Source organism: Vanacampus margaritifer, chromosome 7 (assembly GCF_051991255.1).
Source record: "Vanacampus margaritifer isolate UIUO_Vmar chromosome 7, RoL_Vmar_1.0, whole genome shotgun sequence".
Taxonomy (NCBI): domain Eukaryota; kingdom Metazoa; phylum Chordata; class Actinopteri; order Syngnathiformes; family Syngnathidae; genus Vanacampus; species Vanacampus margaritifer.
The window spans coordinates 26,985,800-27,001,688 of record NC_135438.1 but is presented as its reverse complement, the minus strand read 5'-3'; the positions used below and the strand labels follow the sequence as shown (position 1 = coordinate 27,001,688).

The following is a 15,889-nucleotide window of genomic DNA, read 5'->3' as shown; positions in this document are numbered from 1 at the left end:
AATGTTAATAATGTATAACAATGGTTAATATATGAAATAAAGAATTTAAATGTTAATAATATCTAACAGTCCGCCCTTTGGGCTTATTTAAATAAAGCCCAATAACTAAACATTTAAACATTTTTACACAAAGATTCCAGCAGGATCTGCATCATCGCAATGGCAGGTGCAACAGTAGAATAAAAAAACATTATTTTTTAGCAGGAGAGGAGGTCAGTCATATGTCAAAACAATGTGATTCATTAAAAGATTTTTTCAGTGAAATAAGCATATCATATATGAAGACAATGTGTTGTGATTATGTTCAAAATTGTGGTGGGGGATCCCAGAAATAGCAAATTGGCATGACAGTCAGTATGAGAAAGAGTGTCACTATGTACGTGCAATTGGAGACGCGATTGAAGACTTGTTGTCGTTTTGGGCGATGGAAGTTTTTGTTGAATGTGAAGGACGTTTGTCAGTTCCATTTTTTTTCTTGCGTTTGTTTGTTTGTTTTTCAAACAGAGTCCTTCAGCTCTGCGATTGGCTGGCAACCTGTTCAGATTGCACCCCGCCTACTGCCCGAAGCCAGTTGGGATAGGCTCCATTACCCTCACAATCCTTGTGAGGACAAGCGGTCAAGGAAATGGATGGATGGATCCTTCAGCTCTTTTAGAACCCAAGAGTGTAATGATTATTGGAATGTTTTATTATAATATTTACTGTTATAGATATGGCATGAATGTGCTTCCAGCCATTAAATAAATGCAACTTTCGCCAACAAATAAAATCAAAAAATAACATCTAACTCCAGGGCCCCAGGGAAAAATAGAAATGGAACATATTCACCTTATTTTCGCCGTCTCTGCCAAAATTTACTCCTTCTCCATGGTCAAGGAAATCCCCAATTGTCCTCCTGTAAATTGCATTCATTCTCACGGACTATCTATAATTATCACATTAAGACTAACTTTTAATTTTATATTTATTTAATTCAACATGGACTGTTTGTGTCCTTTGCGACGATATACCCAGACTGACCAATAATTCCCCCATCTGAAAAGATCGCTTTAGAGAATTTTTCAGACTAATATATAAAAGTTCTGCAGTAAATAAATTTTGCTTGCTTTTTTTGTTTAAAAAGAGGGGAATTTTTTTTAAATTTAACCAGTAAATTTGACAATGCGTCCCAAGCAACTATTCAAATTTCAAAAAAAAAAGAGGAAAATATTAAAAGAATAAATTCAATAAGCGTAAAATATAATAATTAAGATTGAAATAAATTTTATCTTATCTTTATTCACATTAGCTGTTTTCAATTTCTGAAACCACACGAAATTTACCAGTATTATCTTTTGTACTATAGAAATATTGTAGCTTAAGCCAATGAATTTTACAAAGAACCTCAGTTTTCAGCCAATCCATCAATTATTATTAATACATAAAGTTGCCCTTAGTTTTAATATTTTACCATTAAGCTTGCTAGTCCCCCTTGTTGATGTCGGTCCAAAAAGCTGACTGTTTTAAAATAGACAGATCAGATAAACTCAAAATAAGCATCAAAAGTTTTTTTAAAATATAATAAATCTGTGTGTATAGAGTGTTGCCAATCAGTTTGTTCTATTTACGTAATGTTTTACTGTAAATGTTATCACCTTATGTCTGTCAAAAATATAGAGTGCAGTGTAACCAGTCAGTATCACATCATATGGTCTGGTATCACTAACTCAAGGAAACATTGTTGGTGTGGGCGGAGTCACCAGCGTAGTCTAAAATCTAACACTATCTAGGTGTGGTTGCTTTCAGTGACAGTTCGAAACAGCATATGGCCTTCAATCAATCAATCAATCATACATGCATTTTGATGGTTGTCAATTATACAAGGATTTTTGCTGTTTTTAGGCTGGTCCCTATCACCCGCAAATAGCAGGGGGTGCACTGTATAGAAATATATATTGTGGTGATATTTATTTTTATTTTGTCTTCATGAGCATATTTGGTATTGGAGTAATCCAAAGTAATCCAGTTACATTACTTTAATATTATGGTACTTGGATTATGTTACTAACTACATTTTCTAGCAGGTCACTTGTAACTGTAGCGGAATACATTTTAAAAGTAACCCTCCCAACCCTGGTGCTTTGCATGCCCTTGCTGTGAACCCAAATCTCAAATTGTTGATTAACACTGTATGAAGCCAATGTGGAGCAAGAAAGCACAGTTCTGAGGCTTCTGCAGCCCCGCCAAAGCTGTTTGTCAACCGAAAAATTGTGTAACCCAAACTCTTTTTTTTTTTTTTTTAAATCAACAGATTTGTTCTTAAACCGGGTAGTTTGTAAACTGAAGTTCCACTGTTATTCCTTTAGCAACATCTAAAATAAGATTTGTTTTACACCAATAATTTGTATTTCTGGAAAAAAACAGACAAACTTTCACCATGCAAATTTTTTTTTCAAGTTTTTAAATACATTCTTTATTGATATTTTAAAGGGAAATCACCACTTTGTACACAGTGTTAGCTGTAATATTCAATGGAATAAGATCCCAAGTCACTGGACTTCATCAATGTGTCATTAGTTTGAAGAGAAAGGTGGCTGCGATAAAGTCTGTTGTTTTGTGAATCCAGTGCGTTGTCTGACACCTGTAATTCATGAGAGACAGTTTGAGTATGGAAATGGTACAATTTTATAAACTCAACGGGATATGTTATCCATCCATCCATCCATCCTTAAGACTTTGGGGTTTTATGGAAGGAACACGTAATGGCGTCTTTAGAAAATAAATTATGCTAATATGATTTAGAGTTTTATTGTCTATCCATCTGTTTTTAACACTGCTTATCCTGTTCAGGGTCAGAGGGTGCTGGATCTCAGCTGAATAGTTCGCGAACGAGCCGGTACAAACTCTTTAAAGTGAACGATGAGAGCTCCCTCCAAGAACCGTCGGCTCTGTCATTTTTCCTCTCTCTTTCTCTCTCTCTCTCTCTCTCTCTCTCTCTTTTTTTCACGTGTCTGATGCAAGGTTTGGGTGCGCTGCTCAGAGAGGAAGAGACGGGCTGAGAAACGGAGCACGTGCTCTGCGTCTCAGCCAGCCAGAGAGAGAGGAGAAAACAAATAGAGAAGAAAAGAGTTGAAGTATTTAGTTTTTCCAAATGCCAATTTGAAATAAAATAATGTATTTTATCCTGGACCTGGTGAGTAGCTTATAATGTTTGTTTTGTTCGCTGCTGCTGTTGCACTTAAATTACTACTCACTATTTTGTTATTTTGATTGTTGTTGGTTGAAGTTTTAATTTTGTTTCTTATTTATTATTTGTAGCCATCACTGAATGGGAGCTGAAATCATGCTGGCTGCACACCAGATTCTTAAAATTTTCATTACAACTATTGTCATTTCAAGATAGGGAGATCCAGATTTGGGGGGAGGAAATTCTCTAGATGAGATGACTGCGTTCAGAAGCATAATGTTTGTTAAACAGCCGACTGGGCATTACATCAATATTGACCATCAAACCTTCAATGACAGACGCCTATTTTGATGACGATTGGCGAGAAACTTAGAAAAATTGATGGACTTAGCATTGCTGAAAGTGGACTTGCAGGCGGATTCCTTTACCCGGCTGTGCCGTATCGGTCAATGCCAATACCGTACCGATATCACACCGTTATTTCTATACTAGTATCGATAAATGGAATCGACCTGTCATTTGTTAGAACTCGCCGATACTGATGCCAGCGTTTTAATGCAGTATCGGGGCCCTTCCGGATACTGGTATCGGAATCGGCACAACACTACTACTAAAGGATCTTAATGGATTTTGCGGACTAATGACGCAGAGTACTGTACTATCTCTCAAGTACGTCAACGGCAGACATTGGTTGGTTATTTCACCTTCTGTATTATAAGCATTAACAAAGATCCAAGGAAAGTATGCCAGGTAAATACAGTCAGAAAGACTAATTTGCTAAATGTCTAAATATTAACTACAGTATTTTATTCATTTATCACAGGGGTTACGTCTCTCGCTCTAAATAAAAATCTGCCAATTTGCAACAATACCTTTATTTAGGGCTGAAACTAGCGACTGTTTTAATAATCAATTGATGACTGATAACGTCCCATGGGCTCACCACCTAGAGGAGAGCCAAGAGTTGAGCCGTCAGGCGAAGCTCTCAATTTACCAGTTATACGTTGCTACCCTCACCTATGGTCATGAGCTGTAGGTCGTGGCAGAAAAAAAAAAATCACGGATACAAGTGGTCAAAATAAGTTTTGTCCACATGGTGTTCGAGCTTGAATTTAAGCCGGCTACACGCATAAAGACAATCGGGCTGTTTTTGTCACAATTTTGCCCCTTCCCGACCAAGGACCGGACCCGGCGGCAGGGGGGCCGTGCCCACCCTGGTTAGTCAGCTAAAGCTAGCCAATGACAATCGGGATGGGGGGTCGGGGGTGGTCAGACACACAAATCGACACCGCCCACGTCATATTTATTTAGCAAGCTGCCTTTATGTGGATTTAAAAAAGTGATGCAAATCGATGTATGGGAACCACCAAACCTCGATCCAGGCTGACCCAGTTGACATTGAGAAGCCCGTTTCCGGCTCAAGGCGCCCAGCTTGACAGCTCGACTTCCAACATCAACACAACACCACATCGAAATTATATTTAATTGCTAATTAAAGACGCTAAGAAAGTTAGTCTGTTAATTAGTCTGTCATTGAATTATACGGCAAAAGTCTCCGGCCTTAGGAACTAGCCACTAACGGGAGCATAAACATCAGACAGCGTTTGGCGAGCCGCAAGCTGCATTAAAATACTGTCGGGCATTTCAAACTCAGACAGAAAAAAAGTCCATGATTGCATTTACTGTTAATAATTGCAAATATGTAAACAATGTAGGCTTTCTATCACTCTATAAAAGCTGGCATACATTAAAAAGAATTGGGGTGTGAAATCTTTTTTTTTTTATAATGGTTGTTGGAATTTTAGCATTTATTTGCTCTTATGTTCAAAAGTTATCTTTTTAGTATTCCAATAGTATTCATTCACTTACCAAAGGTGTGTGTTCGTTTTGGACCCAAAGAGGATAAAACTGACTGGACACAAGGTCTGTCAAAGTTGAACTGCTTTTATCTCCAGAATTCAGTCAGAGTACAAGTTCTGAATTGAGGGCAGTATTTTTTATCTGTCTGCGCGAGAAGAGGATTGTGTGAACAATCCCAAAGAAAGGCCCTCCTTGTTTATACAATATTTCAATAACAGCCAGTCTAAACGTTAACTCCTAATCTACTTTGTACCAAAAAGGGAGTTTGTTTTCCCCTTTTCCGCCCAAGTCTGCATCTCATGATTTCTCGTTAGTCAACAGCGTATCATTAGAAAAGTTCACAATGACCTTGTTATCATCATATTGCAAAAAGTAAAATCCACTGACCGATTGTACTGGTCCATATACTGGTCAGCCTGACCATTGCTTATGTGTAAATAAACTTGATTTGTACTTGAAAGTGAATTGATTAAATTTCCCTGTAAAGATGTTTGATCTAAACACAATGCAAATAAAACAATCTTAGCAAAACATGTGTGTAATCAATGTGTCATGTAATCATTAATACTGAAAATAACATAACTTTGTGTGATTTATTCCATCATGGCCCATATAGTTTTTCACTGTTTTATTGCAGACAGATCTTGTTACAGTAAAATATTTTGCAGCTGTATGTCTAGTCAATCTTTACGTCATCATTAAATAGCACTTTGATCAACACAAGTATGCAACAAGGCTAGATAGGAGAGAACCATCCTGTCTTTACCAGCCTGGCAAGTGGTCCTCAATAAATTTGTTGCATGAACTGACTGAGGTGAATCTCCTTCTAAGACAACCAGTACCATCCAGTTGCGATCTATTCAAGACTCTGACAATGAAATGACATGGATTCATCAGAATAATACCAGGCATACGTTTATAAAGCTCCAAGTTTGAGTCTAAAGGTCTGAGTGCCTTATCTCCTTGATGGTCTGATCGACAGGAACAACAGGATTTTGGCTACAAATGTGGATGCAAGACTTCTCTAGTCAAGTGGAAGCGTATTTCAGTTGCATCTTTTTGGCATAGTAGTAGGAGAGGATAGGCAGTGGGCATAATTATGCTTGGCAAAAGCATAATTTAGTTATCCGGATCATCTCCATGATGCATGGTAGTTGTAGTATCTAATTGCCTTCTCTGGAAGCTCATGTCGGGCACGTTCTCTCTCATATAGACAGTGTTTGCTGTAGGATTTTTTTCAGCAGCGGCGGGAAGGATAATATGGCAGTCGACAAGGGGCAGGATTTAAAAGACGTCAAAATGCAAACATAAAAGAAGTAATTGGTTCCCGGCCAGCCCGGAATGCACAAAGGAGTCAAAATGTCGTCTTCGGTCTCGTCTTAGACAGAAAGAAAAAAAAGCATGAACATCTTTACCAGATAAAAATGCGGCTCTCGCTCTTCAACATTTACAAAGGAAACGGTGAGTAATTCTGCAAGAACAGAATTAATTGCAGTGTCCATTCGTCTATGTTAGGTTTGTTTGTTGAAAATGCGGTTTTCACAGCTAAGTCGTTTACTTCATGAGGTGATAACCACTAAAAAGCTACCAGTCTCAGAAATCTATCATATCAAAACATGAACGAAGGATATATAGGTATTAAAAATAAATAATTAAAACTAGAATTTTCCCACCCCGCAATAGTTAGTGTGGCAATATGAACGGCGGAAAAAACATTCTGCAAGACAACTTCAAAATAAAAGCGATCCAAGGCATTGATCTCCATATATTATTTGGTAAAGTTTTTTTTTTTATATTATATTCTATTATTAACATATATATTCGGTGTCAAATATTCCTCACAAGGTAAACTGTTTACTTCATGGTAAAATTAGGATTAGTGGGAAAAATGATTGATTGGGAACTATGCAGGAGATAAAAGTGAAATTCAGGAATATCCAATTATCCCACATGAATTGGGAAAGCTGGCAAGTGCATACAGGTGAGTTGTGCGTAGGGTTGGTGATTGTAAATCGAACCCTATGCATGCAACCAGTTTTAAAAGATACCTGACCGTAATACACCAATTTCATATAATGTGGTTCCAAGCTCTGGGACCCGCATCTAAAACAATCAAAAAACATTCACGTTACCTCTTCAAATTTCTTGGCCTTGTACAGCGCTGCTCCCTTCAGAAAGTTCAGCAGTATGATGTCACACAGCACAGTACCCTAAATGATAGCAAAAATACTAAATAAAGAGATGATCAGAACATGAGCGAAGCACTGCATTTACACAGCAAAGCCCACTAAATGAGGAAACAAGGTGCCCAAATGTTGATTAAATCTGCTGAATGTTTAGTGAATTCAGAAAAACACTATAAAAGAGTTGCCATAAAATGTGACAGTATTTGAATTACCACAAGATGGTTTAGTTGTTGGTGCTGAATTGTCTCCCTCATGTTAAGGTGATATCTCACTGACCGGCGAAGGCTTAGTTTAAGCATGCTAAAAATTTGATGGCGACAAGAAAAACAGTTTGCGAGCATAAAAACGACTTGCAAGTGTCTGATGAACGTCAACCTTGAAAAACCCTGACGAACAAACAACACTTGCTTCGTACGCACATACACTTTTGCAAATCTGCGGTGCTCAGTAAGATACAGGCTTTACGCTGCATTCGCGCAAAGACTAAAGCCTGATTTATACTACTGCGTTTGCGCTTGCGTTAATGACCGGCGCACATCACGTGATTTACGCAGAGAAGTGTGCCGTAGTTCGCGGCTGTGTGCTGCGCGCACGTCACCAAGTCTTGTATGCCGTAGATGGCAGGACGTAACATCGGTTTCCGTTTAGTAACATGCTATAGCTGTGATGGCGTACTTAGCATTTCTTTACCCCCCGCGATAGTTTCCGGGAACGCAACTGTGTTAATAAGCACAGGCGGCCGGATTCGCTTCCCTTCCGGGGGGACCACGTTTGTGTCTGATTGTATGGTTGTATTGAAAAACAACAACAACTGTTTGCTAAGCACGTAGTGTGTTGCGTGTGGGCGTGGTTACGGCCGACAGTAACGGTTGCAAATTGGCATTAAATAATCGCTTGGCCTGATCACTGCTCAAACGTGACAATATGCATTTGTATGATGCAAGCTCGAGGCATTAAAAGACACACAAATGGCAGCCAACTTTTTTTTTCTTCCACTTTGTTCCTTGACCCAGAAAAACAAAAATGACAGAATTGGCCATAAAATGCAGAGCAATCTCCACTCTGTAGCATCCTGGCCAATGCCAGCTGTAGCAACACTTGGATTGAAACGACTTGGAGTGAAACTGCAGCACATTTTCAAAACAACTATATGTGTATTGCGTACAAGTGAGAAGGCAAACGCACGAACGGCACTTTGCCGTATCGTCTCCGCTGTCGCCTCTTGCAGAAGTATAAGTAGACCTTAAGCCGAATGAGTTGCATTGATAAACTGATCTCAATCAGTACTTAGCACATAAGGTGGCTATGTCACATGGCTCCAAAACGCTGTGGTATGTGTGGACAACGCTCTTTGGTCTGTGCTAGGGTTGTTGACATTATTAACATTTTTATTGGTTTATTTTACTTTTTACCTGTTTTACATTTCATTATAGATGTGTTGATGAAGGTGTAATTATGTTGACCTGATATAACCTGTGTGAGTAATGCTTTTGACATTCTTGCTATCTTTTGTACTGTTTTCCCAGAAATGAGAAAGTTAAAATGTTTCTATGTTTATCTAAGAAGTCTAGTTGCTGTTCATTAGAAATCCGGTTGTCAAAAGTTCAAGGACGATCTAGTTTACTGGGAAAATGCAAACTCATTCTGTGCGTCACGGGATGACAGAGGCGTTTCCTCATGTTTTGAATAAAGAGGCTGTGTGGGCAAAAGAAGACACACACATTGGATGACACTGCTTGGGTGATGTCTAACTGTGTGACCAGAGATCTCTGTAATAAACCAACCTTGCAAGGACCCTCTCCACCAGAATCTCATCTTGCAATTATTTGAACACGCAAACAATTACAATTAATGGTAATTCCTTCAGGGTCGAAGGCCTTCAGGGTGGCCGACAAAGGCACTCCGAAGCCAAACAAAAATTTCTGTCTTGTACTATCTCCCTGCTGAACTTTTTTTCCCATCTCTTCTTTAACGAATCTGCTTGCTGAACTTCAAGTACGGGCAAACCTCAACACTTCTCGGACCAGAAACCAGACCAGCTGTAAGTGTTACTTTGCAGACATTAACTAGATTGTACAAATTGGTGCTTCCAATTGGGTAGAATGGTTAGGTTAACTTCTGGTCCCATGTTTGCCTGATAAGAGAAATTCTATCAATTCACCGCTTTAGCTGATTTTTTCTTATCTTTGTTTGTTTTAACCTTTTTTAATCTTGTTCCTATTTCCTATTTGCCGTAAAAGGAACCTCGACCGTAATGACAAGCTTTGTCATGTCTGTAATGTTTGTGCTCTCAGACTGTGTCTTTTGTGTTGCCTATGAAAGGCGAAAGACACATTCTCATTGTCGGACGATTTATCTGCTTGCCTCCACAGCCCAATGAATGATAGTTAGCTACCTAGCTCCACGTTTCTTGATTCACGATCCCTTCTCGCTGTTTCTTGTCTAGTTTTCGCTGCCTCTAGTCGTATGTTTTTCACAAACCGCTTAGTTAATGACTTACTGGGCATTCCATGTTTAGCGTTTAGCCCTGGCTGATGCAAGAGGCTTTGTTCTCTTTGCCATGTCACTGGTAGCCTAGATGATTGCATCGTCTTCAGTTGAAGGTTGTAGTGGACGAAGGGATAGTGAATCAAAATGATCAAAATGTTATGGCATCAAAAAAAAAAACTGAAAATGCGAACATCTTTGCTAAATTTATTGGACTATAGATGGATGTTGAAAAAACAGCATGCAATGCCTTTAAGTAGGGATGGGTACCTTTTGCAGTGATGTGTCGGTCGCGAACGAACCGGCTCTGAGAGCCGGATCTTTGACGTGAACGACGGGAGCCGGCTCCTGACTGGGAGCTGCTTTTTTTTTCTCTCTCTCTTTTTTCTCTCTCTAAAGCCACATTTGATTGGTGAGTATGTGTGTGTGACGTCTCTGTGTCTGCGCTCAGCGCTGAGCAGCAGAGGGGGGGAGGGGCACACTGCAAGCAGTCACACACTCAAACGCGAACGGGAGGGAGGAGACGAGAGAGAGGAGAGCGCTTGTATAAACGGAAAGGTAAAAAAAAACAGTTCAAAAATGAGTGACAAGAGAAAACGCAGCAATATATGGACACATTTCAATACAACAACTGACAAAACTAAGGCAGAGTGTAAAGTCTGCAAGACTAAAATTTCATATCGGGGAGGCTGTACAAACAATTTACAGCGGCACATGAGAAGAAGAAGAAATAGGATCGGCCCCTCAAAGTTGAGGCACTTGGCATTTCTGAATGTAAATCGAGACTGAAGAACACTGTTTTCTGGATGCAGATGTTTTATTTTATTTTTATTTTACACATTTTAATTTATATTTTGCTGTGCAATTTTGTTTGTCTGTTGTTTCACTTGAAAATTGTTATTGTTAAACCTTATTTAAGTTAATTTGTAAATAGTTAAATGTTTGTTTTGCATCTAATTTGTTTGCACTTTCTATTTGAGTTTATAGTCGAGTTTATAAATAAAAGTGTATTTTATACAACAAACATTTGATATAGTGCAATTTTTTCACATTAGTAATTCATATTGCGCATAGTTTTAAATTGTTGTTGGTAATATATTTATTTGAGCGACAAAAAATCTAAAGAGCCATTTGGGAGCCGAAAGAGCCGGCTCTTTTTAGTGAGCCGAACCAAAAGAACCGGTTCCCTAAAAAGAGCCGGAATTCCCATCACTATTTTGCATTTGAACCGGTTTGAACAGTACCAATTTTCAATACTTTTGTTCTGTTGTTTGTGGTAATAAATGTTAATTTATTTAACAATAAAATAATATTTTTTTAAAAGAACATTCACTTTAACAGTTACTTTTTGATTGAATAAAATCTGACAAATAATAAAACATCATGAATTTAAAACACATGAGCCAGAGAAAGTGGAGTAAAAAAAAAAACTACAATATCTAAATAATACCAAATTAATTACAAAGTGTGACGGAAAGTTCTTTACAATGACAGAGGACGTGAATGACAATGAAGAGAAGAAATGGGACTCGGGAGCAAACTTATTTAAATGTATCCGATGCAGTATGTAATGCTTGCTAGTAGTAGTGCTACCACGCTCAACCAAAGCATGCTAGGAACCGCGAAGCTTCACTCTCGTTTGGCTTGTCGGCGGTCAAATCTTGCTTGCTTCCACACAAACCCGGAAATGTAGCGTGAATAAAATCCAGTGCGAGTGGGTGACGTCAGTACACTGGTGGTGCGTACACTGCTGCGTTCAAGTGCGCCATAGAAAATTACCAACACATCTACTCTTGCTCAGTCACAACTTAAGATGTGCTTTGGAATATGGCACCGTCTGATTTAACGTGAATCGTGCCGTCATCGGTACCGATTCCATCCGGAGTTAAGTGATACACTGAATCTTTGGTCATCTACCAATAATCACCTCCGATTTTTTGGGGTGAAATTAGATTTTTTTGAATAAGCATACACATTACCTAATAATTGCGACCTCAGTCTGTCTGCTGCGTGGAACGTAATGCGTCCTGAAGGCATTATTTGATTACTTTATTAAGTGTAATCTTTTGCGTGTTCAAATAAATTGCAGAATTGAGATCGTATAAAAAAGTTCCCTTAAGGAGTTTATTTAAGAGCTCTTAAAGACACAGGAGAATGGCTTACATTCGAAGGTGATGTTTAAGCCTCAAGTGTGTGACGAATACGAAAACATACAGATGCTTTATACTTGAAAAAAGAATACTCCCACCCTTAGGCTTGACAAAGAAGTAGTGTTCTTAATAAGCAGACATGATGATACTGATACGATTATCTCAGCTCTCTACCAGCCTCCAAGAAATTATGTAGACAGGCTTTGACCTTGGACCTTCAATTTGTACGACCAAATGAGTAATGACATGAGAACTTAACTACCTTTAAAACATACACATTCTTATCTCAAGAGCTGGTAGGGAGTGAAAAGTTCCAATATATTTCACAACAACATTATCACAGTGTTATTCCTTTAACTACACAGTTATATGGCATCTATATACTTATAAGTAAATTCATAAACAGTAAAAATATAAATTGAAAATGTTAAATGTCAACAGTCCCCAAAGTGACCCGCATGCGCAGAAGAAGATACAACGTCACAACGCTGTTTGCGGAAGTAAATACATATGGCCCAGCTAGTCAGGGCCACGGACTTTTATAAGTCCGTCATCGGGGCTCATATTTCTATCATCTCATATCTACAGAGGACGGAGTGATGCGGGAGGGGGTAGAAATAATATTTTGGGAAAATGAGGCGAGCCTGTTGAGCACCTCAGCTCACGGAGACCTTCTTTTTTTTCTCTCTAACGATGACGTCATGTCATTGCCGTACGTAATAAATGAGCCATCTGTGTGGCTAAATTAGCACCACAAATGTAATGACATCAAATGTAATCATTAGACTTCATGTTTTAAATGGGATTAAATTTAAGTCAAATATAAAGTCACAACTGTTACTTGAAAAAACTTTGCTGATTCACGTACATCTCCAGAGTCGAGCGGACCTCCCGAATGCATCAAGCATAAATCAAGCTTAATGCCCCCGCCTGCGCGGAGCGCATATTGGATTTTTGATGACGTCAAGGTCGGATATATGCGACCTAGCCGTTACGTATCAGATCTTGGAGCACATTCCGAAAAAAATCTGAATTGAGCCATTCAGACTGACATAAAAAAGTCAGATACAGGTCGCATTTGGGCAAAAAATCCGATCTGGGTCACATTTGCCTGCAGGGTGAACGTAGCTTATGTTACCACTATAATGTTACTTGTTGCACGGGGTGACAGTCATGGAGCAGAGGGGCGCCTAATCAGTGACGTGCCTTTGTTATTTGATCATATCATTCATTACACATGAACAAACAGCTGTTAAATACCCTATGCTTCATACTGCATACCCCCTTTCCACCACGCCCACATCCCCACTTTATCCTTTTTATATTTCCTGCACTCCATCCCACTCATTCTAATCACTTTATTTGATATTGTGTATTTTATGTAGGGATGAGCTGGGTATCCGTACAACAGCTGCTTCATTTCTCTCTCTCTTTTCTCCGTGCCGTGAGCAAGTCAGTCCGATGTAAGCTCCACTTATTTCCGATCAAACCACGCCCATGCCCGGTTTAGGCCACGCCCTCTCCGAATACAGATTATCTAGATAGTTGAACAGCTACAGATACAGATAGTGGTGTACTCACTTATCCCAAATTTTATGTTGTGTGTATATTCATTTAGACTTATTTTTATTGTCTTTTAAAGGTGATGCTGTTCAGCTGCTGCTGCTTCTTGATTGCCCTTAGGCCTAGGGGATAAATAAAGTTATATTGAATTGAATTGAACCGACCTGCACCCTAGTTATAGGGAGAAGGTGATTTTCTTAAACAGCGGGCCCTGCAAAGAGTGCCACCGACTAAAAAAGAGGAGGTTACATTTCAGCTGTACAAATTAATACATGAATATGCAGCCAGTATAGAATAAAAAACAGGTTTTGTCATAATTTATTGTCAATTTATTTTTCATGTTAAGTCATTTAGTAGTGAATGCACTCTTATTCCATGCGTTCTGTTATGAAATTAAATTTATGGAACTTTTCATTTTCACTGGTAACAGAAAATGAGTTGCCAACAACTCCATTGTTGGCAGCAACTCGTCATTCATTTCGTGTGCTGTGTAAGCGTAGCATAAGAATTCAATTAGATCAATGTTCCCTGAGCAATACTCACCACTCCTATTGAAGTGAAGGCTGCTACTATATTGATAAGTGTGGGAATCATGTTGAATTTGCCAGCCTAAATTGGAAAACACATTAATATGTTTAATTCATAAAAAAATGTAAAGACCCAACCCACAATACTAAAAACTCACATTTCCATTGACAAGCACATCAAACCTTATAGCATAGGCTTTCACCAGTGTACGATAGTCGGTCCCATTTTCCATCTTATAGTATTTGGCAAACCTCAAAAACAAAGAAAAAGCTTGAGGTTTGAATCTGAGTGTCATCAGCTGGTGATTTCAACATATATTTTTAGTTATGTAATTCCTTCTCTTTTTTTTTTTATCCATGCTATTTGAAGTCATACTTCAAAGGACATTTTATCTGATGTATAAAGGTTTTGAAAAGGCTCAATAGATAAGTTTCTTTCAGTCAAGCGTTATTACAAAACATTTGCCTGATCTTGGATCGAGATACCTGAAATTGTAACCAGGTGAGACAGCATTCTTCTGTGACATTGCATCCAGTCGGGTGAATGAGTATGAAGGGTTGCACTGGTCGTCTGATTTGTCCAAATCACACATCCATCCAATCTTTATTCCTATCACTCCTCCCTAACAAGAAGGGACAATGATGCATCATGTTTCACCAGATGTCAATTTGTACAGGTGCTCTATAGTATTGCTAACTCCTACAGCAATCAGGATATAAAAGGTGTGTTCATTGATTTTTGGTGGATATTTTTGTCAATTTGTGAATACTTATAACAACAGATATGATGACATTTTAAGCTGTAGTATGTTGTCTTCTACTGCCAACCAGGACTAGGCCATCTAGACAATTCCTGGTGGGGCACCAGAGGGCACGATTTATTTTGGGCCGCTGGTTCGTTTCAAAATCAGCAAATAAAGTGCTTTTGGTAGATATGGCCAAGCCCAGAGTGACTAAGGCTACGTTCACACAATGCTCAATTCTGATTTTTTTTTCAAATCCGATCTTTTTGTGTAAGTGCAATTGCATATTGACTAATTTGCTTCCAAAAATGTATAAATACGTTCTATTTTAAATGTTTTAAGTGTCCCAAAGACATATTTATACATTTGTTATGTTTTTTAATTTTTTTTATGCTGGAGGATATAGAAGGCTTTGATGCAGCCTCTCAACTGCAAAGAACAGTTGAATAAATGGTAGTTATTACATAAACGGCCAGAGCATAGGAAATGAACCAGGACCATGTTAAAAAAATCCCCAATTACTCAGAATTCTAAATAGATTTGTGAATAATGATGAAACTTAGCTATATTCAAATGCTAATTGCTGCAAAACGGAAACAGATAGAAATATACTTTTTTTTCCTGATGAAAGAAGAGACTTTAATCCTTCTTTTGGTAGGTTTTATGTTTTTATAATAGAACACAATATTCTGTGGGCCTTGCAAATTCAGTCAAAATCCAGTAAAACAGTATTGTTTTAGTGAAAATGGCTGGGAGTGAATGAGTTAATTGTGACCTCAGTTAATTTGCAGCTGTGGAGCTTCACTGGAATGAAAGCCGCCCTCCTCTTCGCCAGTCGGTATAAAGTATGGAAAATGTGAATCCTTCTCCCGATGTGTAGCAGGGGGGAAACCTCTCCGGCTCAGCACAGGATCAAGCTCCGCGACTGAAACTGCGTCACCCTGATGACCATCGGACACGACGGTTTGTGGTCCGTCGGTTTGGCTCGAAATGTGCCGTGGGCCCTTTTCAGCGTGGGTTTCTCATTAAGTCCCAATAAACCTTATAAAAAGGGTCTCAGTCCTTTAGGCAGGCCCACCAACTGAATATTGTTCCACCTGGAGCGTGCCTCCAAATTCTCGCACTTTTTATTTAGAAAGTCGACTGACGCAGTTATCTCAGCCACCTCAGCTTGCACGCTAGCAATATATTCACTATGCTCGATAGC

General features: G+C 38.7%; 2 protein-coding genes across 2 annotated transcripts in view; one reads left to right on the top strand and one right to left on the bottom strand.

Moving 5' to 3' along the window:
• The window catches only part of LOC144055726 (vacuolar protein sorting-associated protein 37C-like), a 73,705-nt gene extending 64,699 nt beyond the window's left edge, over positions 1-9,006 (top strand). Inside the window, exon 5 of the mRNA XM_077571980.1 lies at positions 505-9,006. Within this exon, the coding sequence (XP_077428106.1) occupies positions 505-744 (240 nt within the window). The 3' untranslated portion in view covers positions 745-9,006. The remainder of the gene's footprint in view (positions 1-504) is intronic.
• The window catches only part of LOC144055723 (P2X purinoceptor 3-like), a 60,942-nt gene continuing 47,547 nt past the window's right edge, over positions 2,495-15,889 (bottom strand). Inside the window, exons 8-12 of the mRNA XM_077571975.1 lie at positions 14,426-14,562; positions 14,098-14,191; positions 13,956-14,021; positions 7,159-7,236; positions 2,495-2,620 (exon numbers count right to left, since the gene is read on the bottom strand). Of these exons, the coding sequence (XP_077428101.1) occupies positions 2,495-2,620; positions 7,159-7,236; positions 13,956-14,021; positions 14,098-14,191; positions 14,426-14,562 (501 nt within the window). The remainder of the gene's footprint in view (positions 2,621-7,158; positions 7,237-13,955; positions 14,022-14,097; positions 14,192-14,425; positions 14,563-15,889) is intronic.